Source organism: Neoarius graeffei, chromosome 17 (genome assembly GCF_027579695.1).
Source record: "Neoarius graeffei isolate fNeoGra1 chromosome 17, fNeoGra1.pri, whole genome shotgun sequence".
In the NCBI taxonomy this organism is placed as follows: Eukaryota; Metazoa; Chordata; class Actinopteri; order Siluriformes; family Ariidae; genus Neoarius; species Neoarius graeffei.
Genome location: NC_083585.1, coordinates 71,312,204 through 71,338,800, shown reverse-complemented (window position 1 = coordinate 71,338,800; position 26,597 = coordinate 71,312,204). Strand labels below are relative to the sequence as shown.

General features: G+C 43.9%; 1 protein-coding gene across 1 annotated transcript in view; it reads left to right on the top strand.

Annotated features, from left to right (window-relative positions):
• The first annotated feature begins 4,096 nt into the window (after positions 1-4,096).
• The window catches only part of asph (aspartate beta-hydroxylase), a 95,272-nt gene continuing 72,771 nt past the window's right edge, over positions 4,097-26,597 (top strand). The window contains exon 1 of the mRNA XM_060897974.1: positions 4,097-4,323. Coding sequence (XP_060753957.1) covers positions 4,284-4,323 — 40 coding nt within the window. The 5' untranslated portion in view covers positions 4,097-4,283. The remainder of the gene's footprint in view (positions 4,324-26,597) is intronic.

The following is a 26,597-nucleotide window of genomic DNA, read 5'->3' as shown; positions in this document are numbered from 1 at the left end:
TTCGTGTCATCAGCACTTTAAATATAGTTAATGACCCTGATTTAAAGGGTCTATCTATTTTTCAGAGGCTAATCAAAATATCGCAACTGGCAGATGACACGATTTTATTTTTGCAAGATAAAGAACAACTTCCCCATGCACTGGCTCTTGTAGAGCAATTTTCTAATGCATCAGGTCTCAAGTTGAATATTTCAAAATGTGAAATATTACCCCTACATGACTGCAACGACACCATAATGAATAACATCCCAGTAAAGCAAACAGTTAAATATTTAGGAATACAAATAACTAAGGACCCTAAGAATAGAGAGGAGTTGAATTTTGCAGGAAAAATAATTAAAGCCAAGAACATCTTTAACTCCTGGTTACAACGAGATCTAAGTATATATGGAAGAACTTTACTGTCTAAAGCAGATGGTCTTTCTCAATTTGTTTATCCCTCTCTTTCCCTATTTTTGAAAGATAAAACAATCAAACAGATCAACAAAATATTTCTGGATTTCATATGGAGAAATAAACCTCATAAATTGAAGAAGGAAGTGCTGACTGATTGTAAAGTTAATGGAGGTCTAGATTTCTTAGACTTCTCTAATACAATTGATTCCTTCAGGATTGGATGGATTCGAAGATGCCTTTTACAGCCTAACTCACTGTGGTTTTTTATCCCTAATCACATATTCAATAAATTAGGTGGTCTTTATTTTATTCTTAAGTGCAACTTCGTCCCATCTAAATTACCTATTAAACTTTCTAATTTCCATGCCTACTTGCCTGGAGAATGTGCTTTGTTCATAACTTCTCCCCCCATAAAGTCGTTATCTGGAACAATTCTGACATTACTGTGAGAAACAAAACTTTATTTTACCCTAAATGGTTTGAACATGGTATATGTGATGTTTTTCTTTGTTTGATAATTCTGGCACTTTGTTGACATATGAGCAATTTTTGTCACGTTATTACTTCCCTATACCCTTTCGTCAATTTAACACAGTAATCAAAGCAATCCCTCAAGGATTAGCTCTTCTTATTAAAAGTCACTTGTCATATCATTTACCTATTAATACTCCTTCTCCAGAAATTGTATTGAACGGCATTAATATATTTGATAAAAAAAATGTGACAATAAACATGTGCGTCAGTCTCTTCAACTCAGGAACAACATTTCTCCTAGAGGGAAATTCTTTTGGAACTCTTTAGTTCATAATATCAACTGGAAGAAGGCTTGGCTGCTACCTCACAAATATTGTATCACTAATAAAATAAAAGAAATTCATTTTAAGATTCTTCACAAGATTTACCCTACAAATGTAAATATTTCCAAATACACTGACATAAGTTTGAATTGTTTTTTTTGTGATAAAGAAGGTGAAACACTTGTACATTTATTTTTTGACTGTAAGATGGTAAAACAATTTCTAACAGACCTTAGTTTCTATCTTTTTGCGCAGCAGGGTCATTATGTTTTCACTCTTAAAGATATTTCCTTCTACTATGAAAACTCAACTGATTATTGTTTGAATTTTTAGTTAATTTTTATATTTTACAGGCTAAGTTTTTCATTCATAAACAGAAATGGAAAAAGAATCAGCCTCTCTAATATTTTTATTCTAGAAATGACCTCTCTTCTCAACTCTCTTAAGTTTGTACGTAATAAGAAAAATACAAGACTTCTGAACGTTCTCTAATATATATTCCTCTTGTTTTTTTTCCTTTTAGTTGATTAATGTAATTTACTTTGTCTTTATGTACTTGTTTTAGTCATTTGTTCTTGTTTTACCTTATTGTCACATGTCAATGTCATTGCTGTTGTTTTATTGCAATTTTAAAAAAAAACCCTGGACTCTACATTACTCGTACTGGTGTGTTTATTGGGAGGGAAAGTGAAACACAGTGATCCTAGTGGTAGCGTTCCTAAGCCAAGAGCCATAGTGAGGGAAAGTAATCTCATCGCCCCCTACTGGATGCGTTCCAACCTCTATGGCAAAATGAATGGGAATATCTTTTCAAAAAATTACATTTCGGGTTACACTTCAAAGTTAAGACAATGGCTTCCATATGTTGTGCATGTCGGGCAGCTCTATCGATCCTGGTGATCATACTTTATTTTTTCCACCGATTTGAATTGTTTTGAATGTTTTTTAATAAGCTGATCAAAGACTACACGGACCCGACGTCGCGTATGTGACGTCACTGCAAGTCTAGCGCCTTTCCAAATGTGTAGCAGGTAGCGGCGGCGAGTAGCCTACATCAACATGCCCATTTGTATCGCGTGGTTGGCGGAGTATTTCTGTACCAATAAGAAATGCATCCCTCGTGGGGATAACCATTACAGATCAGGGCATGTAGTCAACTGCCGCTATTCACAGGGAGAGCTGTCAGCACTCGGAAGGGCGAGTATGAAGAACAAAACTTATCAAGAGCCTACTGCTGACGGAATCTGAGCGACTCTGATAGACAGTTTGGTTGTAGTCCGTTTCTGACAGGTTAGGCGCAATTTCGATCTTTTAAAAGACAGCGAAATTTCACCTGATACTTTCAAATTTAGTAGATAATCCCAACATATACAACATATTTTTGGGGGGTGTACAAGTTCCACGTCATAACTTCGTGAGATTTTTTTAAAAAAAAGTGATCCTAGTGGCAGCGTTCCTAAACTGGGAGCCAGACTACTGAAAATCCCATAGACCCGATTTAAAAAAAAAAAATCCCACGAAGTTATGACGTGGAACTTGTACACCCCCAAAAATATGTTGTATATGTTGGGATTATCTACTAACTGTGAAAGTAGGTGAAATTTCGCTGTCTTTTAAAAGATCGAAATTGTGCCTAACCTGTCAGAAACGGACTACAACCAAACTGAGTCGCTCATATTCCGTCAGCAGTAGGGTTAGCTATCTGATCTGTAATGGTTATCCCCACGAGGGATGCATTTCTTATTGGTACAGAAATACTCCGCCAACCACGCTATACAAATGGGCATGTTGATGTAGGCTACTCGCCGCCGCTACCTGCTACACATTTGGAAAGGCGCTGGACTTGCAGTGATGTCACATACGCGACGTCGAGTCCGTGTAGTCTTTGATCAGCTTATTAAAAAAAAACATTCAAAACAATTCAAATCGGTGGAAAAAATAAAGTATGATCACCAGGATCGATAGAGCTGCCCGACATGCACAACATATGGAAGCCATTGTCTTAACTTTGAAGTGTAACCCGAAATGTAATGTTTTGAAAAGATATTCCCATTCATTTTGCCATAGAGGTTGGAACGCATCCAGTAGGGGGCGATGAGATTACTTTCCCTCACTATAATGAGTGCTTCAGGAGATCCACAGGAAGTTCAAAGGAATGAGCTGGTGATTTAATCCACTCAGCTTCCTTTGGTTTGGTAGAGAACTACAGTCACTAAAACAGTTTCAGTCTGTTCTCATGTGATCAGTACATGGCTAATTTAATTTAATAGTTAGAAAGACATCAAATATTCACTCTAGATAAAATGTTGAAGCAAATATGATCCCATTTGAACAAAATGTTCAGGACCCGTGGCTCACCGCAGAGGATATACACTAAAGTCATTTAATAATTTTGATCATCTGAGGATTTGACTTAATACACAAATATACAAATACACAAGTTGTTGAATTTACACAATATAAATAAGCGTAATTATAATAATATGCTTTTTATTTTTTGTTGATTTATTGCAGATTTTGAATTTTCATTCTAATCTAAAAGTAGTCAGAAAACAAACAAAAAAAATCTGAGATGGAAACCGCCTCACGCCTTTCTGTGAATGCGCTGGACAACTAAACAACCTTAAAATAAATGTATATACAGTTATATTGCACCTTTCTACTTTTATCTTTTATGGAGTAAACGCAGGAGGCGAATTCTCGCGATAAGTTCAAAAAGTAGTTGTAATATCGCGACAAGTGGAATCTTCCATCTTGCCACGTTCCAAAGCATGTAGTGGGCGGGGTTTAACCTGCGGCTATCCACACGATTGAATCAAGGCAGACGGTTCTGCGTAGTGATTGGTTGGATTTTCCTCTCCGCCCCACCTACAACTGCATTCCGCGTTCCTCACTGGCCGAATGCGGTGTCACTCAAAATCAGTGGTCGGGTTGCTATGAAGCTTCAGAGTGTGCAGGAGGAGGGATTGATTTTGATTTTACTGGGCTACGTTATTTAGCTTTCCACAAAACTCTGCCACCCGAAAGTCCGAGTGGGTTTCAGATTAAACGCCGCGGAAAGAGACAGAGGTGAAGAGTCGACTCGAGAAAATGGCCACCAAGAAAACCCCCCGAGGGCAAAGCAAGAAAGGTGTGTGTGTGTGTGTGTGTGTGTGTGTGTGTGTGTGTGTGTGCTAATAATCCCACAAGTTTGGAGTGAAAACAGACAGAGAGCAGAAAAGAGCTTTAGATTAGTGTTTATTACAGTTCAGTTAGTGTGTTTATTAAAGCAGAACTGATGGAGACAGAAGCAGATTTACAGCACACAGCTGATCATCCTGCAGCACTCATTCACCTCAGTCAATACGTTTATACTATTTTTTAAATAAATATCTTTATCACTGTGTGAATCTGCTTTATGAGAGACGGTTGAATGAATGAGAACAGAGTAATAACAGAGTAATAATCCAGTAGTAATCTCCATTAGTAATGTTTCCTTCCCGGCTGTGTGTTTGGCCTTCAGGTGTGTGTTGGATTTATGATTTATTTATGACCGAAAAAGGTGTGTGTGTGTGTGTGTGAGAGAGAGAGAGAGAGACTGAGAAGTTTTCAGAGTGTGGTGAAGTTCCACGTGGCTTTTCGCTCTCAGACCCTCCTCTTTTTACTTCATTACACAAAACTACAAATAAAAGTTGTGTAATAGCTGAACTCATCCCGTTTAGTTCAGTGAACCGCAGGATTAGGACTGGGTTTAGTTTTGGTTTTCTACAGTTCAGTCTCTATATTGTAGTGTTATTAACTGCATTAGTTATTTTAATCTTGTGTAGTGTAATAATTAAATTATGATCAGTTTAATTACAGGGTTAATAGTCGTGCTGTAAAGGTTTTATCTGTAATCTGGGAGGAGTTTTATTAGAAACACTGTGCTTTAGTTGCAGTTTATTGTCTGCTTCATTCTTATATGTGGATGTTAGTGATGTTCTCATTCATTAGATAATGAAGCCTGTGTTTGTCAAAAACACATTACAGCACAGAGAAATTTTTACTCTGCATGTTGCATAAGGAATTTGGGGTCAGGGTCAGCAGTGCTACAGCACCCCCTGGAGCAGAGAGAGGGTCAAGAGTCTCGCTCAAGGGCCCAACAGTGCTGGGGCTTGAATCCCCAGCTTTCTGTGCTCACTTCAAGCACAGTGAAATTCATTCTCTGCATTTAACCCATCTGAAGCAGTGAACACACGCACACACTCAGAGCAGTGGGCATTTCGAGCATGGCCTCAAGTTCTTCCCAAACCACCTTTTTTTTGTGTTCGGGCAGTCAGTAAGAGCAGCTGCACACTACTACCCCCGGGGGCGTCTCAATGTGGTGTTCTATGAGGTGGGTGCAGCCAGGCAGGGGCGAGAACATGTCAGAAAATTCTGTCTGCAACTGGGCGGCCTCCGTGAGCTGGGTCAGAGAGAGGTGGTCTCCACAGGGGACTGGAGCAGTGGGCGATGTCAATTTTCCTTTTTGACCCTCCGGCCCCAGCTCCGCCTTCTCCGGAACCACCAACGCCATGGGGACCTCCTCATTCCAACGTTTTAGCAGATTGAGGTGGTAAATCTGTAACACCCCACCCTTGTCCATTCGCCTCACCTCATAGTCGATGTCCCCGACTCGCCATGTGACCTCAAAGGGTCCTTGCCACCTGGCGATCAATTTGGAGCTCGACGTGGGCAACAACATGAGTACTTTATCTCCTGGTGTGAACTCCCTAAGGCGTGTGTCCCTGTCGTACAGATGGACTTGACGTTCTTGGGCCTGCCGCAAATTCTCCTGGGTTAGGTGCGTGAGTGTGTGGAGTTTGGCACGCAAGTCAATAACGTATTGAATTTTGTTTTTACTGGTTGAAGGTCCCTCCTCCCAATTTTCCCGTAGCACATCCAAAATGCCACGCGGCTTACGCCCGTATAATAATTCGAACGGGGAGAACCCCATGGAGGCTTGCGAGACCTCTCGCACTGCGAATAACAGGGGCTCGAGCCATTTATCCCAGTTACGTGCATCTTCACTTACAAATTTTCTAATTATATTTTTGAGGGTGCGATTAAACTGTTAGACTAAGCCAACCGTTTGTGGGTGATAAATGCTGGTGCAGATAGGCTTAATTCCCAGTAACCCATACAGTTCGCACAGTGTGCATGACATAAACGTAGTGCTTTGATCAGTCAGAATCTCTTTGGGGATTCTGACTTGGGAGATGACATGGAAGAGCGCTTCTGAAATACTATGTGCTGAGATATTGCGAAGAGGCACTGCTTCCGGATATCGCATTGCATAGTCCACCAGAACTAAAAGTGATAGCCTCGTGCTGACCGATCTAATGGCCCGATGAGATCCATCCCAATTCTTTCGAACCGGGTCACGATTAATGGCAGAGGGCGCAAAGGCGCTTTTGGAATGGCCGCTGGATTTACTAACTGGCATTTGCGACAAGCCGTACACCACCTACAGCCATCGCCGCAAATCCCTGGCCAATAGAACCGGGTCATTATTTGGACTAGTGTCTTATCCTGCCCCAAGTGTCCAGCCATGGGATTAAAGTGAGCCGCCTGGAATATGAATTCCCGGTGGTTCTTTGGGATTAAAAGCTGGATTATTGGTTCCTTAGTCCGAGTGTCCTGCGTCACTCGGTATAATCTATCCTTAATAATGGAAAAATAGGGGAAGAACAGGGTGGCGTTTGGCTAGAGAGTTTGACCATGGATTACTCTCACTTGGCCAAACGCATGCCGCAGAGTCTCGTCTCGCGACTGCTCTAACGGTTAATCCGCAAGGGAATCCCCGAGAGAGGGAGGAGGAGGAGCAGGCTGCTCCTCACTGACGCAGTGATGACGTAGACGGCTCTGTGACAGCCGCTCCCACCAATGCCACTCCGGGACCTCCCCTCGCTAAACTATGGCAGGCCCCACTCTTCACTAAACGAGTCATTAATTCCCTAAATCCTGGCCAATCAGTCCCCAGAATTATCGAGTGGGTAAGGCGAGGATTAACCGCCGCCTTTACTCTAAATTTTTCCCCTCGAAATAGAATGTGGACCGACACTAAAGGGTAGTTGTGGACATCCCCGTGCACACACACACACACACACACACAACACCTTCACTAATTGTGCTCTCCCCAATGCCTCGTCTTGCACCAGGCTTTGGTGGATTGAGGTCTGATTACAGCTGGAGTCCACCAAAGCCTGATACATATCCCCTTGGATGCTCACCGGTATGTGATACTCTCCGGCCCGATTGAGGGCAATCCCTGGCGCATCGGGGATCTGGACCACCGCGCCTACCTCCATCGCCAATCACTGATACTGGAGGTGCCCCGGTTACCCGCAGCACCAGCATACCAACCCCGGGCTCTCCCTCTGCACCGATGTTCCGGACATCACTCACCTGAGGAGGAGAAAACACAGACAAGGAAGTAAGAAACAGTAGGGCACCGCGGGTGCGGCGGGCTGGCTGGGGTGGAGCCGGCCCCTGCCTCCGTGGTGGGGGAATGGGGCGAGGATGGGTAGCAGAAAAAGAGAAGAGAAGACACGCTGTCCTGCCATCGGAACGGCTGCCATATGGTCCTCTGCCAGTTAGATCGCCTGATCCAGCAACGCCGGGCGATGGCACTGGACCCACTCCACTGTTCCTTCCGGAAGTTGGGCGACAAATTGTTCCAGTGCCACCAGGTCGACGATTCCCTCGGCGTCGCGGTTGTCGGCCCTCAGCCACCACCGGCAGGCGTCCCGGAGTGGCTGGCCAAACGCGAACGGCTGGCCGACCTCCTCCAGGCGCAGCGCGTGGAAGCGCTGCCGTTGCTCTTCCGGGGTGCGACCCACACGTTGGAGGATGGCCCTGCGGAGGTCCGCATTGACCAGCCGGCTGTCGGCAGGGAGCTGCAGCGCGGCCAGCTGCGCCTCGTCCGTTAGCAGGGGGAGGAGGCACGCCGTGCGCTGTTCCACCGGCCAACCCCACGCCTCTGCTGCCTGCTCAAAAAGAGCGAGGAAGGCCTCGGGGTCATCATGCGGACCCATCTTCGTTAGGGTGAGGTGGGGAAGGTCTGTGGTGGTGGAGGACCCCGCTGACGTGAGCAGGTGCCGGAACGCCTGGCGATCTTCTTGCTGCGCCAGCACCAGGGCTTCGATCTGTTGTTTCTGCTTCTTCTGGAGGGCGATCAGCGCCTGGTGCTGGCTCTTTTGGGCCATGGCGAGGGCATGGACCAGGTCCATGAAGGGGGAGGACTGTTCCCTTCTAAGAAGAAGAAATCTTTATTCATCACATGCACACTTCAAGCACAGTGAAATTCATCCTCTGCATTTAACCCATCTGAAGCAGTGAACACACACACGCACTCAGAGCAGTGGGCAGCCACACCAGAGCGCCCGGGGAGCAGTCAGGGGTTTGGTACCTTGCTCAAGGGCACCTCAGCCCAAGGCCGCCCCACGCCAACCTAACTGCATGTCTTTGGATTGTGGGGGAAACCGGAGCACACCCACATGTGGAGAACATGCATACTCCACAAAGAAAGGCCCTCACCGGCCTCTGGGTTCGAACCTGGAACCTTCTTGCTGTGAGGCGACCGTGCTAACCACTACACCACCGTGCCGCCCAATCCCAGGTTTCGGCACCACTGTAAAATCAGAGCAGGTGGGTGGAGCACAGAAGCATGGCAGGCCAGAACTGAGTTCTTATCAAACTCCTTTATTTTAGCTTTTACTTTCACACTGTCCCAGTCACACGCAGAGTTAGGGTTAGCAGGGAGACACAGCCCTGATCAGACGCCAACAGTAGGTCATTTACTACTTTAACCAGAGCTGTCTCTGTGCTATGATGAGGTCTAAATCCTGACTGATACATTTCATGGATGTTATTCCTATGTAAATATGAGCATAACTGCTGTGCCACAGCTTTTTCTAGGATCTTGGAGATAAAGGGGAGGTTTGATACTGGCCGATAATTGGACAGCTGACAGGGATCAAGGTCAGGTTTTTTAATCAGGGGTTTGATAACTGCTAGTTTAAAGGATTTGGGTACATAGCTGATCCTAAGAAAATAATTTATTATTTTTAGAAGCGGTTCAATTACTTCAGGTATTCTCTGAATTTAGATAATGTAGCTCCTCTTAAAAGGCAAATGATCAGAGAGAAAAAAAATTAGCACCCTGGTATAATGATGACACTCGCACTTTAAAACAGATCACTCGAAAATTGGAATGTAAATGGCATCAAACAAAATTGGTAGCATCCAAATTAGCGTGGAAGGAGAGCTTCCTGAAGTATAGAAAAACTCTTAGTGCTGCTAGATCAACATCTCTCCTCCCTAATAGATTATAAAAATAATCCTAGATTCCTATTTAATGCTATAGCAAAATTAACCAGAAATAAGTCCACTATAAACACATGCACACCTGCAGTATGTAGTAGCAATGACTTCATGAATTTTTTCAATTACAAAATTGAAAATATCCAACAAAACATTCAAATTGCTGGGGGGGGGGTGCTATTGAGCAGGCCATGGAGTAAGCCATGTTTTGCGAAGCTCTGCTAAATTTTATTTTTAAACTATATCTCTAGCGCTTAATGTAGACTGCTATCGTCCACATATACATTTGAAGTCACATACTTGTGACCTAGGTGGAGTTTAACTTGATATTTTGTCAGCGGCGAAGAGCCTGCGACAATTCTCCTACACCGGGCGAAATACTGCTAATAGCAAACAAGCTAGCATGGCTGATGTCAAAACCAAACTTCTTGCCTCCCTAAAAGAAGACCCCTCGGCCCTAATTAAGTCAGAACTGAAAGATGCCCTTGCTGGTGAATTTGATGCTGTGAAAAGTGAAATACAGGTGGTAAAGAACGAGGTTGTGAACAGTGTCTCCAGACTTCGCGCTGACCTAGACTTGATGACAACTAAGGTGTCTGACATGGAACGCAGCCTGACAACATATTCAGATGATGTAGTAAGTCTCCAAACCACAGTCAGCAAACTTCAATCCGAAGTGTTGGATTTACAGCAAAAATGTCTGGATATGGAAGGGAGAATGAGGAGGTCAAACATCCGAATATTGAATGTACAAGAGGAGGCTGGATCGGGCTCTCCCTCTTTTGTCACACAACTGCTTAAGGAAGTGTTCAACATGGATAAAGATGTGATGGTTGGCAGATTGCACCGAACGCCCCAACCAGCCAAAGCTAAGGGGAAACCTTGTGCCATTATCACAAAATTGCACTATCAGGACTGTGTGGATATACTTCGCCAGGTGAGGCAGGTGGGGGATGGCCTGAGATACGGGGCAATACCCATCTCTGTGTTTCCGGATTATCCTCCCTCTGTGGCGCAGGCAAGATCTGCATTTAACGACATTAAACAATTGCTGAAGGGTCATGCGGATGTACGTTATGGAGTAGGTAATACACCCCGCTAAGCTTCGCATCACCTACAACGGAACTAAGAGAGACTTTGTGGATCCAAGTCAAGCGATGTCCTATGTGAAATCGAACATCGTCGAAGGTGAGAGACCCACGTCTAATGACTGACATTATACCTGGACTGTTCTCGTCTCATTGCTGAGTTAATGATGAGTGTAAATGAAAGTAGCATAGCCACTAACAAATCTTTAGATTAATAGGTAGGCTAATGGCCTTCAACTTTTGTTGACCTTCTCGATATTTAAGTTATATTACGCCACATTTCTTTCCCTATTTTTTTTTTTTAGATAGGTCTGGGTTACAATTTAAAGTTACTTGTATGGACAGTGGCTCTTTTTCATTTTTGTTTGATTGCTCATTGAAAGAAGTACTTTTTATTTTTGTTACATTATTTGGCAGAGCGCCCTGCTAGAAAAGGAGTTCCCATAACAAGCACACATGTGGATACAGCTGTAAGGGGTTTAGTGTTCACCTTGTTCCAAGTGACAGGGGGAGGGATATAATCGCACCAGACGTTCGTCTTTTTTTTTGTTTTTTGGAGGACATGTTTTTCATCTCATTCATTTCATTATCTCTAGCTGCTTTATCCTTCTACAGGGTCGCAGGCAAGCTGGAGCCTATCCCAGCTGACCATGGGCGAAAGGCGGGGTACACCCTGGACAAGTCGCCAGGTCATCACAGGACTGACACATAGACACAGACAACCATTCACACTCACATTCACACCTACGCTCAATTTAGAGTCACCAGTTAACCTAACCTGCATGTCTTTGGATTGTGGGGGAAACTGGAGCACCCGGAGGAAACCCACGCGGACACGGGGAGAACATGCAAACTCCACACAGAAAGGCCCTCGTCGGCCACGGGGCTCGAACCCAGACCTTCTTGCTGTGAGGCAACAGCGCTAACCACTACACCACCGTGCCGCCCCGGACATGTTTTTGCTTTACTTATTTTAGTATGGATTCATCAGTGGTCATGCACATGATGGAACATGGTTAATACACAGTTGAGAGGAGATACAGGTTGCCCAGTTAATTTTGTTAGCTGGAACGTCAAATCTTTGAATCACCCTGTTAAACGCAAGAAAGTGCTTTCACACCTCAGCCAACTTAGCCCATGTTTACATTAGACCGTATCAGTGGATCATCAGATTAACGTTTTTAAAACGATTAACATGCACACAGCAACACCAATACACGATTTGCGTGCACACAGCAACACCAATACACGGATACGCTCGGCTCCGCAGGCATCCTGCGCTCCAAATCACTCCGCCCTGAACAGCGAGTGCCCTCTGGAGGGTGCGCACTCCGGCCCTGCGCAGCTCACAGAGCGCGCGAGTGAAGTGCACAAGCTGTGATTCGGGACTGAGCCGCTGTGTGTGTGATCCCAGCGCATATCACTTACCACTTGCAAGTAGAAGGATGGCAAGCCTAAAGACAATCATAACTACACAATGGGCAGTATTTGCATCAGTATTTGCAGTATTTTCATACTTTTATACTCTTTAATGAAAGGTGATACAAGGCGGAAGTCCGCGCCGTTTTTCAGCAGTCGCGTCACATGACCAACGCCAGCGAATCAGGAAGGTGGATGTCACAGTGACGTTGTCCAATGACGACGCCAGCTAGAGCTCAGCACAGTGTATCCGCGTATCTCAATGTTTACACAGCACCGGAGCTGACACGATCTGGATTGAATACGTGGACCCTGGCGGATTCCCGTTTCCCGGCGTTTCCAGGCGGTTTAATGTAAACAGACAGTGCATCCGCGAAGAAAACGAGACAGATACGGTCTAATGTAAACTTGGCCTTAATGTAGGAATAGCTTTTCTTCAAGAAACACAGTTACGCATATGTGACCAATCCAGATTGAGGGGGAACTGGATAGGCCAACTATATCACTCCCGCTTTAATAATAAATCAAGGGGCACAGCTATTCTAATCAACAAAAATGTCCCATTTGTAATGTCAAAGGTAGAAGCAGACAGCTCTGGGAGGTATATTATAGTTACAGGTAGATTGTATGAAACTCCAGTCATCCTAGCTAACATATATGCACCCAATTGGGATGATGAGACTTTCTTTTCAAATTTTTTTGCCTGTTTACCAGATATAAACTCTCATTATTTAATTTTGGCAGGGGATCTGAACTGTACTTTTTCCCCTCTAGACCGTAGCTCACCTAGAGTGATACCTCAGACTAAAGCAGTCCAAACCATTGAGCTATTTCTCCAAACGTATGGTGTCTCAGATGTTTGGCAGTTTCAGAACCCCACTTCTAGATGTTATTCCTTTTTTCCCCCCCATGTCCAAAAGACATATTCACGAATAGACTACCTTTTTGTTGATAACCATCTTCTTCCTATTGTTAGTAAGTGTGAATATCATACAATTGTAATATCTGATCACACCCCTTTATTGATGAGATTAGACATGCCGACATCACAAGCCACTTACCGCCCATGGCGCTTAAATAATCTATGGCTTGGTGATGAATGTTTTGTTCATTTTATTTCATCTGAAATATCAGCATTTGTGGAACGCAATACAACACCAGGCATGCCATCCTCAACTATATGGGAATCTATGAAGGCATATCTTAGAGGACAAATTATTTCTTACTGTGCCCAACAGAAAATGGGGGAAATAGCACACCTTTAGAAATTAACGGATAATATATCACTTGTGGACAGGTTACTTGCTCAGACCCCATCTCCTGACCTATATAAGCAGAGACTGATGTTACAGACAGAATTTAACCTTCTGTCTACTAAACACACAACAAACCTTCTCAATAAAACACGTCACAAAATTTATGAACATGGAGAGAAAATAGGGAGAATCCTTGCACACCAGCTGCATCAAAAATCTGCAGCTCAGTGCATATCTGAAATAAATGATGACTCAGGCACTAAACATATCAACCACTCACAAATTAACCAAACATTTCATAGATTTTACTCCAAGTTATATACTTTAGAATCACAAAGAGATGACAGATTGTTCAGGTCTTTTCTTTATCAAATCAAAATCAAATCAAATCAAGTTTATTTGTACAGCGCTTTTAACAATAAACATTGTCGCAAAGCAGCTTTACAGAATTTGAACGACTTAAAACATGAGCTAATTTTATCCCTAATCTATCCCCAATGAGCAAGCCTGTGGCGACGGTGGCAAGGAAAAACTCCCTCAGACGACATGAGGAAGAAACCTCGAGAGGAACCAGACTCAAAAGGGAACCCATCCTCATTTGGGCAACAACAGACAGCCTGACTATAATATTAACAGTTTTAACAGGTATAACCCTCAACTGTCCTCATGGGGCCGTCCTTCACAGGAGTGGGGCGATAAAACTCCGACCAGACACAGGGCACCAGGATGGATCAAGCAGGTCCGAGGGGCAGAAGAGGCCAGCATCTCAATCCCAGGATCAACATGTAACTCAGAGGGACGGGGGGGGGGGGGGGGGGGGGGGGGGGGGGGGAGAGAGAGAGAGAGAGAAAGAAAACATGTTGTTAGGTATGCCCTAAAAATGACAAGTATTAAATCTGTGTGGTAGGCTCGCAGAGACGAGAGTCTTTACATCAGGCATGACACACAATGGCATGTTAATATGGTAAAAAAAAATATATCATGACCTGCTCTGGCTGGATGCTTGATTGGGTGATGGGAGCACACTCCTCACCAATGATGAGATGCAGATGGGACCCTTAGGCCTGGCCAAGACAATTCAGTTACATTTCACCGGGTCTGGGACATGCGACAGAATGTCTGACGGCCGATTCCCTGCAGGCTACGATAGCCAGTCGAGGTCCACACCGTCTCCACCAAAAGATTTCCTGTTGACTCCATGTAACTCAGAGGGACAGATTTGGAGTGGGGGGGGAGAGAAAGAAAACACAGGTGGTTAGGTATGCCCGATGTCACCTGAATAAGTAGGAACAGTATACATATTGCACCGAGTACAAGCAGGGACTCCGGCAACTAACTATGACAGCATAACTAAAAGGAGAGAGCCAGAAGGTAACACAGGCATGAGGGAGCCCCGGGACATAAAGCAGCCAGCCACTGCACCGTCAACAAACTCGAGTGAGCAAGCGAGTGGGGACTGACAGCATCCATACATCCCAGTTTACCAAAACACTCTATGTCTGAGGACCCTCCAGATCTACTCCTTTACCTCATAAACATCATTAATAAAAGGCTTGACTAAACAGATATGTTTTCAGCCTAGACTTAAATGCTGAGACTGTGTCTTTAGTTCATTAAATATCCCTTTAGTCAAGAAACAAATGGCATCTGAACTTGAACAGGCGTTTACAGAAGAAGAATTATTTTCTGCAGTGAAATCTATGCAAAATAGCAAATGTCCTGGACCTGATGGCTTCCCCAGCGAATTCTTTAAAAAGTTTGCCAAAGAACTAGCCCCCCTTCTACTTCTTGTATTTCAAGAGTCTTTCATGGCTGGATCATTACCCCCAACCATGCGTCAGGCTGTTATATCTCTTATCCTCAAAAAGGAAAAAGATCCTTTAGAATGTGGCTCATATCGGCCAATTTCTCTACTAAATGTTTATAGTAAAATACTTGCTAAGATGTTAGCTTTATGGTTGGAAAAAGTACTTCCATCATTGATATCAGAGGACCAAACAGGGTTCATTAAAAATAGGCAGTTATGTTCTAACATAGGTAGATTGCTCAATGTCCTTTATGATCCCACTCCACCCAAAGGCACTGAGGTATTGATATCTCTGGATGCCGAAAAAGCCTTTGATCGGGTGGAGTGGGATTACCTTTTCTACACTTTGAAATGCTTCGGTTTTGGACCAAAATTTATACACTGGATAGAGACCTTGTACTCTTTGCCTATGGCAGCTGTTCAAACTAATGATAACCTATCGGCTTTTTTCAATTTACAACGCGGCACTAGACAGGGATGCCTCCTGTCCCCCCTTCTATTCGCCTTAACTATAGACCCACTGACAATAGCACTACATAATAGTATTGAAATTAAAGGTATAATGAGAGGGGGGGCTGAACATAAAGTCTCACTATATGCCGACGACATGCTAATATATATGGCTGATCCTGAGGCAAGTCTACCAAAATTGCTGGAGCTGTTAAGTAGCTTTGGTAAGATATCAGGATATAAGGTTAATGTGCAGAAAAGTGAGCTTATGCCTGTTGACCCCTCTTGTCAGCTGACTACAAGCCAACCTCTACCTTTTAAAATATGCACACAAAAAATTAAGTATTTGGATAACCCATAGATTTAAAGATCTATATGAAGCCAATTTCCTTCCACTTCTAAAATGCTTGAAGAATGACTTGGATCACTGGAATCTTATCCCTCTGTCCCTTGGGGGGGGGGGGGGGGGGGAATAAATGTCATCAAAATGATCATCATGTCCAGGTGCCTGTTTGTTTTTCAGTGTATCCCTGTCTTCTTAACCAAGTCTTTCTTCATAAATGTAGACAAACTTATGTAGTTTCATTTGGAATGGGAAAAACCTGCATATACGTAAAGAAGTTATGCAATGACACAAACTACATGGTGGGCTTTCCCTGACCAACTTTCAGTATTATTACTGGTCTGCTAACATTAAAAATATACTATTTTGGATTCACTGCCCCGAACATGAAAACGGCCCCAAGTGGTTGCAGCTTGAGAGAGTGCCTTGCAAACAAGTTTCCCTGCATGCATTAGCCTGTTCCAAGATACCTATCACAGAGCCTATATCAACATTCTGCATTAATCCCATTGTGAGACACTCCCTCAAGATATGGACACAGTTTAGACGTGCTTTCTCTTTAGTTGAAATGTCTAGGAAGGCTCCTTTGGTGAGAAACAATATGTTTACACCCTCTATGACAGACCGTGCATTTAGGCTCTGGACTGAAAAGGGACTGAGAACAGTTAAAGATTTATATGTTGGTGGGACCTTTGGGTCTTTTCAACACCTACAAACACACTGACATTCCCAACTCACACTTTTTTAGATATCTGCAACTCCGTAGTTTTGTTTCCACACACTTTCCTTCCTTCCCATCATTACTGCCAGATTCTCTTGTAGATAAATTGATAAAAATCCCCCCTTATATCAAGGAGACCATAGGAACTGTGTATTCTCTACTTAGTATGGAGAATCTGAAACCATTAACAGCATTGAAACACAAATGGGAAGAGGACTTGGACATTGAAATACCAGACACACAATGGCAGACCACTCTCAAAAACATACATACATCCTTGATCTGTCTACGACATACTGTCACTCAATTTAAAGTTGTTCACTGTTTACACTGGTCCAAAACAAAGTTGGCCAGAATTATATCTGATATTGACCCGACATGTGACAGATGTAATGCTGAGCCAGCCACACTAGCACATATGTTCTGGAGTTGTCCTAGACTGAGTTCTGGGAATCAATTTTTGCTTTCTTATCTAGAGCTTTGGATGCTCACATTGACCCATCCAGTCCTCTCAATAACTGCCGGCAAGAGGCGATTTTGCTGCCTACAAACGCTCCATTGCCGGCTACTCACAGTGGTTTTTCAAAGAATTGAAATTCATAAGTTTTTACTTCATAATTTATACTTCATAAAAATAAAATTTTGCATTCAGGATCACTCAGAATTCACCATTTAACATCTACATTTTCAAAATTTTCCGGGGGAGGACCCCCGGACCCCGTTCTTTTTTTATACATCACGGCGGCGGCTAACGCAGCCTCTGCTCAGCTTACGCTTAACATGGATCCCAGACGGCCACTATTTAATGGAATTCCACTATTTTTCTAGCCAAAGTATTTTTTTTTAAATCTCTTGTATATGCATTAAAAATATATTTGTTTAAGTAAAATGACCAGCAGAATACGTTCTGATTTGGTTTGCTTGTTTAGCGATGTTTTCGTCGGCTTTGTTTGTTCTCGCTGACATTCGGGAACACTCGGAAGTTAAATTGATGTAAATACCGCAAGACTGTACGCGATAGAACGGGAACACAATATGGCTGCGTCCATTTGCTAGAAAACGTGTTTTAACTCCGTTCGTGCTTTTGTTTCTAATGCGTTGAACTTAATATGTCGTGGAAAGCGTAGTTGCACTTAGCCAGAGAGGAAGTTGAAGCCAAGAAGAGATTAATGAATGTGGTGAATACAGAACTTGAAACAAAAGCTCATGTGAACAGAGTAGCCAAGAAACTATCCAAAAGAGCACTGCAGGAACATCAGAAAAAGCAGAAGGAAAGATCAAAGAAACAAAAGCAGAGAAAACTGGAGGAAAGATCGCAGAATGCACCCCAGAAAAGAGCATTAAATTCCTCTGCAGTGAAACCTTTCAAAAAGAGAAAGGTTTAAATCAAATATCTCCAATATTTGCTGTACATATGTATATATCTAATATTGCTGAAATCACCCCTCCTAGAACTGCCACCTTATTGAGCAGGAATCTGGTTCACATTGCCAGCAGTAAGTCAGACCTGTTCCCAGTGCATGCTGGACTCCGGCAGGGCTGCCCTTGGTCACCGGTTCTGTTCATAATTTTTATGGACAGAATTTCTAGGCGCAGCCAGAAGCCGGAAGGAATCCTGTTTGGGAACCACAGGATTTCATCTCTGCTTTTTGCAGATGATGTTGTCCTGTTGGCTTCTTCAAACCAGGACCTTCAGCATGCACTGGGGCGGTTTGCAGTCGAGTGTGAAGCGGCTGGGATGAGAATCAGCACCTCCAAGTCCGAGGCCATGGTTCTCGACTGGAAAAGGGTGGCTTGCCCTCTCCAGGTTGGCGGAGAAGTCCTGCCTCAAGTGGAGGAGTTTAAGTATCTCGGGATCTTGTTCACAAGTGAGGGAAGGATGGAGCGTGAGATCGACAGGTGGATCGGTGCAGCCTCCGCAGTGATGCGGTCGCTTTACCGGTCCGTCGTGGTGAAGAAGGAGCTGAGCCAAAAGGTGAAGCTGTCAATTTACCGGTCAGTCTACGTTCTGACTTTCACCTGTGGTCATGAGCTTTGGGTAATGACCGAAAGAACAAGATCGCGGATACAAGCGGCCGAAATGAGTTTCCTTCACAGTGTGGCTGGGCGCTCCCTTAGAGATAGGGTGAGAAGCACAGTCACTCTGGAGGAGCTCGGAGTAGAGCTGCTGCTCCTCCACATCGAGAGGAATCAGCTGAGGTGGCTCGGGCATCTTTTTCGGATGCCTCCTGGACGCCTCCCTGGGGAGGTGTTCCAGGCATGTCCCCCCGGGAGGAGGCCCCGGGGAAGACCCAGGACACGCTGGAGGGACTATGTCTCTCGGCTGGCCTGGGAACGCCTCGGTGTTCTTCCCGAGGAGCTGGCCGAGGTGTCTGAGTAAAGGGAAGTTTGGGCTTCCATGCTTAGACTGCTGCCTCCGCGACCCGGCCCCGGATAAAGCGGAAGAAGACGAGACGAGATTACTGAATCATTGATTTCTGCTCATATTCATGATTTTTGAAAAATGAATGTGGCTTATATTAGACTAGTATTGACATTAACTCGAAACAAAAAAAATAAACAAATGAGATGAACTATGGATACTATTGTTATATTATAACAAAATCAGTGGAATATTTAGGCAAGTATATTCTTCAAAGCTACATTTTCGTCTAATTTTTATAAATAATTTTTTTTTGCCACTTATGTCATAGATTACAAAATATGGCATCAAATAGATACACATTATTGTTAAATTCTGTTGCTTTTCTATGTTAAATCTATGTAAAAAAAAAATGTGTTCTATAGCATCTTTAAATGTTAAACTCTCAACAGCTTCAGGGGGCTTCCTGTACCCCCAGCAGGCACGCTGCCCCTGCACCCCGCAAAGGGCTTGCAGCCCCCTTGACGCATGCTGATAGTTTCTTACATTCCTCTATTTTTTTCAATTACTGCTGGGATCCCTGGCTTAACCTCTGCCTACTACTCTTTCTTACTTGCTCCTTTCTCAGAAACATATTGAGAGGGCTGCCCATCCCCAGTAATTGCCATTTTTGGAGTAACACCTGAAGAGCTAGGCATAGGAAAATGGAGCAAAATGGTGATAGCATTTGCAACATTACTTACCAGACGCATTATATTAGTGAAATGGAAAGATAAAGCCCCGCCTACATTCAAACACTGGATTAATGATCTCATGCACTATCGAATACTTGAAGAAATTCAATATCATATACAGGGTAATAACCTTAAATTCTGCTATATCTGGCAACCTGTCCTCACATTAGTCGAACAAATGGACTCTAATGACATTGTAATGATATAAATCCTACTGCTTTCCTCCTCTTTTTATTTATTTATTTAATCAAATGATGAAAGAAAAAAAACAAGAATGTTAGTTTTAATTGCAACATTTATTATAATTTTTCATTATGTATGTTTTCACATTAAAGTGCAAGAGACTATGTGAAAACATACATAATTTCTTCTATTTCTGGTGAGCAGATCGGTTGATGTGTGTGCTATAGTGCATACACAGGAAAAATGACTGAGCAGTTTTTTCCAGAGTTAAAAGTATTTTCTTCAAAATAGTTAATTTTACTCCATGTCGGGTTTAGAGAGTACAATTTGGAGTGGGAGCAAAATTTCAGAGTAATTGTCAGCGGTCTCAAAAGTAGCCGGTCACCGGCGGCAAATCGCCGTCTGTGGCTTGTTATGCCGCCGGCTATTGTCAGTCGGGTCACAAAATTTAATATTAAATATTTCTGACAGCAAAAAAAGTTGTGAACGTAAATTACATCCACTATGTCATGTATGTCTGTTGCCGCGTCAACTGTGTTTACATCCTCGACATGAGTGCAGCCATTACTGCCACCTGTGTTGCCAGATTGGGAGGTTTCCCGCCCAATCTGGGCGGTTTTAAGTGCATTTTGGCGGGTTTTGAACATATTTTGGGCTGTAAAACGTCAGCAGTATCTGGCAACATATTTTTTTACTTAATACAAGAAGTTAATGGATGCCAACATTTTTGCCAAAATGGTATTTTATTTTCCATTGTTTAGGCAGCTTCAGCATCATACTGTGAGATTCTGTTCAAATTGTTTTTTTCTTCTATGAAGCCTGAGCCATTTATTTTATTAGTTTATAATTATTGTTTAATTTAGTCTTCAGGAGAGACTGCCTGCACACAGTACTAGTATTAATAGTTTTTATTTCTTACATGAAAGCTGAGGCATTTATATTATATTTTAAGGTAACTTCATGTTGTGCTGTGAGGTTCTCTGCACTTTAACTTTTGAACCAACAGGTGCATTTGGATAAGTAAAGCCTATTTTTCTGCATTTTTGCAGTCCTGGTAATCTTTTATATTGGTAAAGTTGTTTATAGGATCATTTCTCAGTGTCTGTTTTTTTAATCAATAGTTTTTCAGTAATAACTTAATATTTAACATATCACTCAATTTTAAACAACCCCCACGCCTCCCCATGGGCTGCCCCCATAGTCTCCAAAATTTCTGTGGGAAACACTGGCGTGCGTAACAACGCTAATCAAGCTTAAGCTAGACGACCCGCCTCAAATACCCATCCCAGGTAAATGTTATCCCAATTTTAGATGACCTGTTCCAAACCATCCCGCCCCATGAAAAATTTGTACTTGCATATCTCTCTCTCTCATATATAATATATATATATGAGAGTGATTCCACGCTTATGGGTACTGAAATGGGGACATGAACTTATTTTTAAAAATTCACCTAAAACCATTTGTTTTTTTACCATCAGGTCACAAAACATGTAATCTTTAATGAATGATATGTTAAAAGATAACTTTAATTTTCTGAGATGTAATAAAAACATATTTATATGCCAAAGTCAGAACGTAACAGAAGTGTTGTGGACATATAGATTCTCAATTTTAACAATGTAGAATTACTTTTTGAAACATAGGAAGGTGATGTTTTAGCAAATATAATTAATAAACATGTGTAGTAGAATAAACATACACATTCTTTCAATAAGATTAACATGGTATATAGCTAGATTGTAATTAATTTGTAACAGACGCGAGATGGACAATCGTAACAGAAGTAATGTAACAGACATCATTTTGGAACTCATAGGCTTGACTTTGGCATATAAATATGTTTTTATTACATCTCAGAAAATTAAAGTTATCTTTTAACATATCATTCATTAAAGATTACATGTTTTGTGACCTGATGGTAAAAAAAGAAATGGTTTTAGGTGAATTTTTAAAAATAAGTTCATGTCCCCATTTCAGTACCCATAAGCGTGGAATCACTCATATATATATATATATATATATATATATATATATATATATATATATATATACATACACACACAGGGCCGGTTCTGGAGGGGTAGCAACGGTAGCATTTGCACCCGGGACTGGTGTGGAGAGGGGCCCCCAAAAATAAGATAAAATAAAAAATAAAGAGTTCTCTCTGCTCCTGAATAAGTGCATTACTGAGTGTCTCTGAGCAAAGGAGAGCCTGAACGTTGCAGCCTCCCTATTGGCTGTTTATTGGTTGTTTGTAAAAATGTATCAATTGTTGCCCTTCCCACGGGAATCATCGCGGGCTCGAGAGACGAGACCTGACGGGTTAGTTCGTTGGTAGCAGAACAAAATGTCTGGACACAAATCGGGTTTTCAGAAAAGGAAAGAAAATAAGCGCAGGGTCGAAAATACAAAAAAGGAGGCAGAAAATGCAAAACGAGTATACTGTATACGTCTTGGCTTAGTAGACGAACAGAAGAAATCGAGGACACAGGGATGGTTACTTTTTAAGGCAGCCCGCCGTGGCTGCGCAGGCTGTCAGTTGTGTCATTGAACGGTTACTTTTTAAGGCAGCCTGCCATGGCTGCAGGCTTATTTATTATAGCCCATTTAGTTAAAATAGTTGATGTAAAATGTTTATAGTTATAGTTATGTGATAGTTGTCCTGATTTAGACTGGTGTGTGTGTGTGTTTTTTTTTTTTTTTGGGGGGGGGGGGGGGGGGTTGCGCGATGTTGCACCCGGGCCCAGATTAGGGCAGAACTGGCCCTGTATATATATATATCCCTGCACGCTTTGCGTGCATTATGTCTGCCGCTGGCAGACATTTTACCATTTTGCACCCTGCTGTAAATTATTTGTACCCTGCTATTCTCCCAAACTTTGAAGCCCCTGAATTGTGTAACAGAGTAGGTTGTGGCTCTGAGCTGAGTAAAATAGTACAAGAGTTAATTTCAAGACACACTGGGTTATAATAATAACACACTGGTAATAATAATAAATAAAAAGTAAAAAGTCCACCAAGTAGGGGTCAGGATGTAATTCCCGTGGTGTAGCAGCCACAGTCCCACCAAAAGGCGCACGAAAACAAGTCCCACATCTCCAGCACCGCCGCCGTGACGCCGTCAGCAACATTGCTCGAACACCACGCCATGGATCCACAAAGCGAGCAGAGAAGCTCCACCATGCAGAGCGCTGGTATGTCCCAAACCGCCTGCACAACCGCCGCGACGCCACCGAGCAACACCGCTCGGAACATCACGCCAAGCGTTAAAGCACAGAGCGCTGGACAACCACGATGTAAAATGAGCAACGAGCTCCCTGCAGTCCACAGCTGGGAGCACAGGCATCACCCACAGCGAACCAAGGCCTGGAGGGAACCGACGCCCCAAACTGGGTCTGAAGCTAAACCACAACCAGTGGACAAAACAAACATCAAACTACACAAACACACAGAAAAAAATTGAAAAAGAAATAAAATAAAAAAAGCTCTGGTGAGAAGTGGCAGCCAGAACGCGCACGACGTACTCTCAACCAGAAACGGAAAAAAAAGCGTGGTAGAAGCAGCGCTCGAAACTAACGGTGTCCCGACGTCCCGGGGACCATAAAAAATGTCATCGGGACACAAAATTATCATATCTGGGACAATCCCGGGACAATGGAAAAAAAAATATCTAGAGACGACAATTCCCCCGGGGGAAATCGTGAGAGTGATGCAGTGCGCGTAGCAGTCACAGTTGCCGGAGCTGAGCTGGACTGTATTTTTCTCCCTCTCTGCTCAGCGCGCGGGTGGGGGAGGGGCACACAAAAAGGGCAGCTTTCCGTCAGAGCGCTCCCTCCAAACAACGGGGGTTTACACGAAAACGGAAGGAGATATTCACAAAATTATTTCACATTGAGTGCCACAAGGGTCTCCTGAACACACTGATGTACTTTTTTTGTCTGTAGTGTAAAAATTGAGGTCACTAGAGCGAGTTAAAAACGAGTGACTTTTCTGATTTAACAGTCTGTTAGGACTTGGACTGTTTTGGCCTCTAGAGGGCGCTGTTATTTCCTTTTCGTGTCTTGTTTATTTTGGCCTCTAGAGGCCGCCACTGTTCCTGTGTTTTGTGTTTTTGTTAATTGCCTGTTAGTCCTAATTATCTTCACCTGTGTCCTTAATTAGTTTGTGTATTTATACCCCTGAGTTCAGTCCTCTTGTCACAGAGTCTTTATGCTGTTATGTTTATCTCCAGTTTCCTCTGTACCGTGTTCTTTGTTTTGCACTTTGCTTTTCTGGTTTTTTGGCTTTTTGTTTTGTACCTTTGGATATTTTTATTTTTGTGATCTTCTGAGCTTTTGCATTTTTGCCTTTTCCTTTTTGGACTTTGAACTTTTGATATTTTATTTTTCCCTTTGTCTTCCCAGTATTGGATTATACTCTTTGTTTTTGTTTTTTTGTTTTGCCCTGTATATAGTGTATATAGTATAAATAAACCTTTTGATACTTTTTCTACTTCCGCCTCACGCCTCTGCATTTGAGTCATCCCCCTGGTGGCCTAGTGGGGGTTTGCTGGATTATCACACCAACGAACCAGGTTCGAATCCCAGCAAAACCCTAACAGAAAGACTCCGTCATGACCGACTCAGCAGAGGCTGCTTCAACTGTCTACCCGGCCAACCTTCAGGGAATTATGGCAGCTTTGACACGCTTCGGAGCGACCATGGACGCTCATGGACGTACGCTCACCAGCCAACGTGAGGCCCTTGCTCGCCACGAGGAACTGCTTCAGCAAATTGGGAAAACCCTGGCACAGCTGACATCTCTGCCTGCATCTCCTGCTCCTGATCCAGTTCCTGCTCCTGATCCAGCTCCTGCTCCAGTGCCTCCTGCCATGCTGCCTTCTTCACCTCGCGAACCCAGCCTTCCTGCACCACAGAGGTATGACGGCAAGCACAGTGAGTGCCGAGAGTTCCTTACCCAGTGTCAACTCACCTTTGAGCTTCAGCCTACCACCTACACTACGGATCGCCGCAAGATTGCCTTTGTGATCACCTTATTAGCTGGTAAGGTGCGAGCCTGGGCTACTGCTATCTGGCAAAGACAGGGACCTGAGTGCTTTGATTTCCAGCTGTTTTCTGAAGAGATGCTTCGGGTCTTCGATCAGGCAGACATCAGTACCGACGCAGCCCGAAAGCTCATGTCCATCCGGCAAGGAGGAAGCGTCGCAGATTACGCCATCTCGTTCCGAACACTCGCAGCAGTAAGTGGATGGAATGAGACTGCCCTGGTGTCAGCCTTCCACCATGGTCTGTCTGACCCCATCAAGGACGGTCTGGCCTCTATTGGATGCCCAAGTGACCTCGAAACCCTCATCTCACATGCTATTTGTCTGGACAACAGGTTGAGAGAACGCCACCAAGCCTTGAGCCCCCCCAGCCTCCCTACCTCTACCTGGAGACCATCTACCTCCTTCAGTGACTGTCCAGAACCCATGCAAGTGGGTCGTACTCGCCTCTCCGCATCTGAGAGGGAGCGCAGAAGGAGGGACAAGTGCTGCATCTACTGTGGCAAGCCTGGTCACTTCTGAGCATCATGTCCCGAACTCTTGGGAAAAGGACCGCCCCGTCCAGCCGAGGGAGGGTTGTGACGGGGCCTACCCTCTCTCCCGGACTCCCTGGTCAAGGAATCTACATCCCGGTCTCCATCTCCTGGGGTGAGTCTGTCCACTCTTGTCAAGCTTTGATAGACTCAGGGGCGGCTGGGAACTTTATGGATATTCACTTCGCCCAAAGCATCAATATACCTACTGCACCTCTTGAAGTCCCTCTGTCTGTGTCTGCCCTCGATGGCCAAGCGTTAGGTGATGGAAGAGTCACCCAAGTTACTTCTCCAGTCTTCCTCCAGTCTCAAGGTCACAAGGAAGAAATATCCCTGCACCTGATTCCTTCACCTGAGTTCCCAGTTATTCTAGGCCTTCCTTGACTTATTCGCCACAACCCTCGCATAGACTGGGTAACAAGCCAGGTTGTGGAATGGGGCCCTGCATGCCATGCCTCTTGTCTGCTCTCTAGCTCTCCTGTGTCTCCTGCCGAGCCCCCTGATCTCACCGAGTTATCTCAAGTTCCCACAGAGTACTGGGATCTCAAGGAAGTATTCAGCAAGAGCAGGGCCGCCGTTCTTCCTCCGCACCGGGCCTACGACTGTGCCATCGACTTGCTCCCTGGGACTACCCCTCCTCGTGGCAGACTGTTTTTCCTCTCTCAGCCAGAATGCAAGGCTATGGAGGAATACCTCAAAGACGCCCTGGTCTCTGGGTTCATTCGACCCTCCACCTCACCTGCTGGTGCCGGCTTCTTCTTTGTCGGCAAGAAGGATGGGGGGCTTCGACCATGTATTGACTACAGGGGCCTGAACAAGATCACTGTGCGCAACCGATATCCCCTTCCGCTGATGTCCACTGCTTTCGACCTGCTCCAAGGCGCCACCGTCTTCACCAAGTTGGACCTACGGAACGCATACCACCTCATCCGTATCCGACAGGGAGACGAGTGGAAGACTGCCTTTAACACCCCGTCTGGGCACTACGAATACCAGGTGATGCCCTTCGGACTCACCAACGCACCAGCTGTTTTTCAGGCCCTAATCAACGACGTCTTAAGGGACATGATTAACCTGTACGTCTTTGTCTACCTCGATGACATCCTTATCTTTTCCAAGACCATGCAGGAGCACCGCCA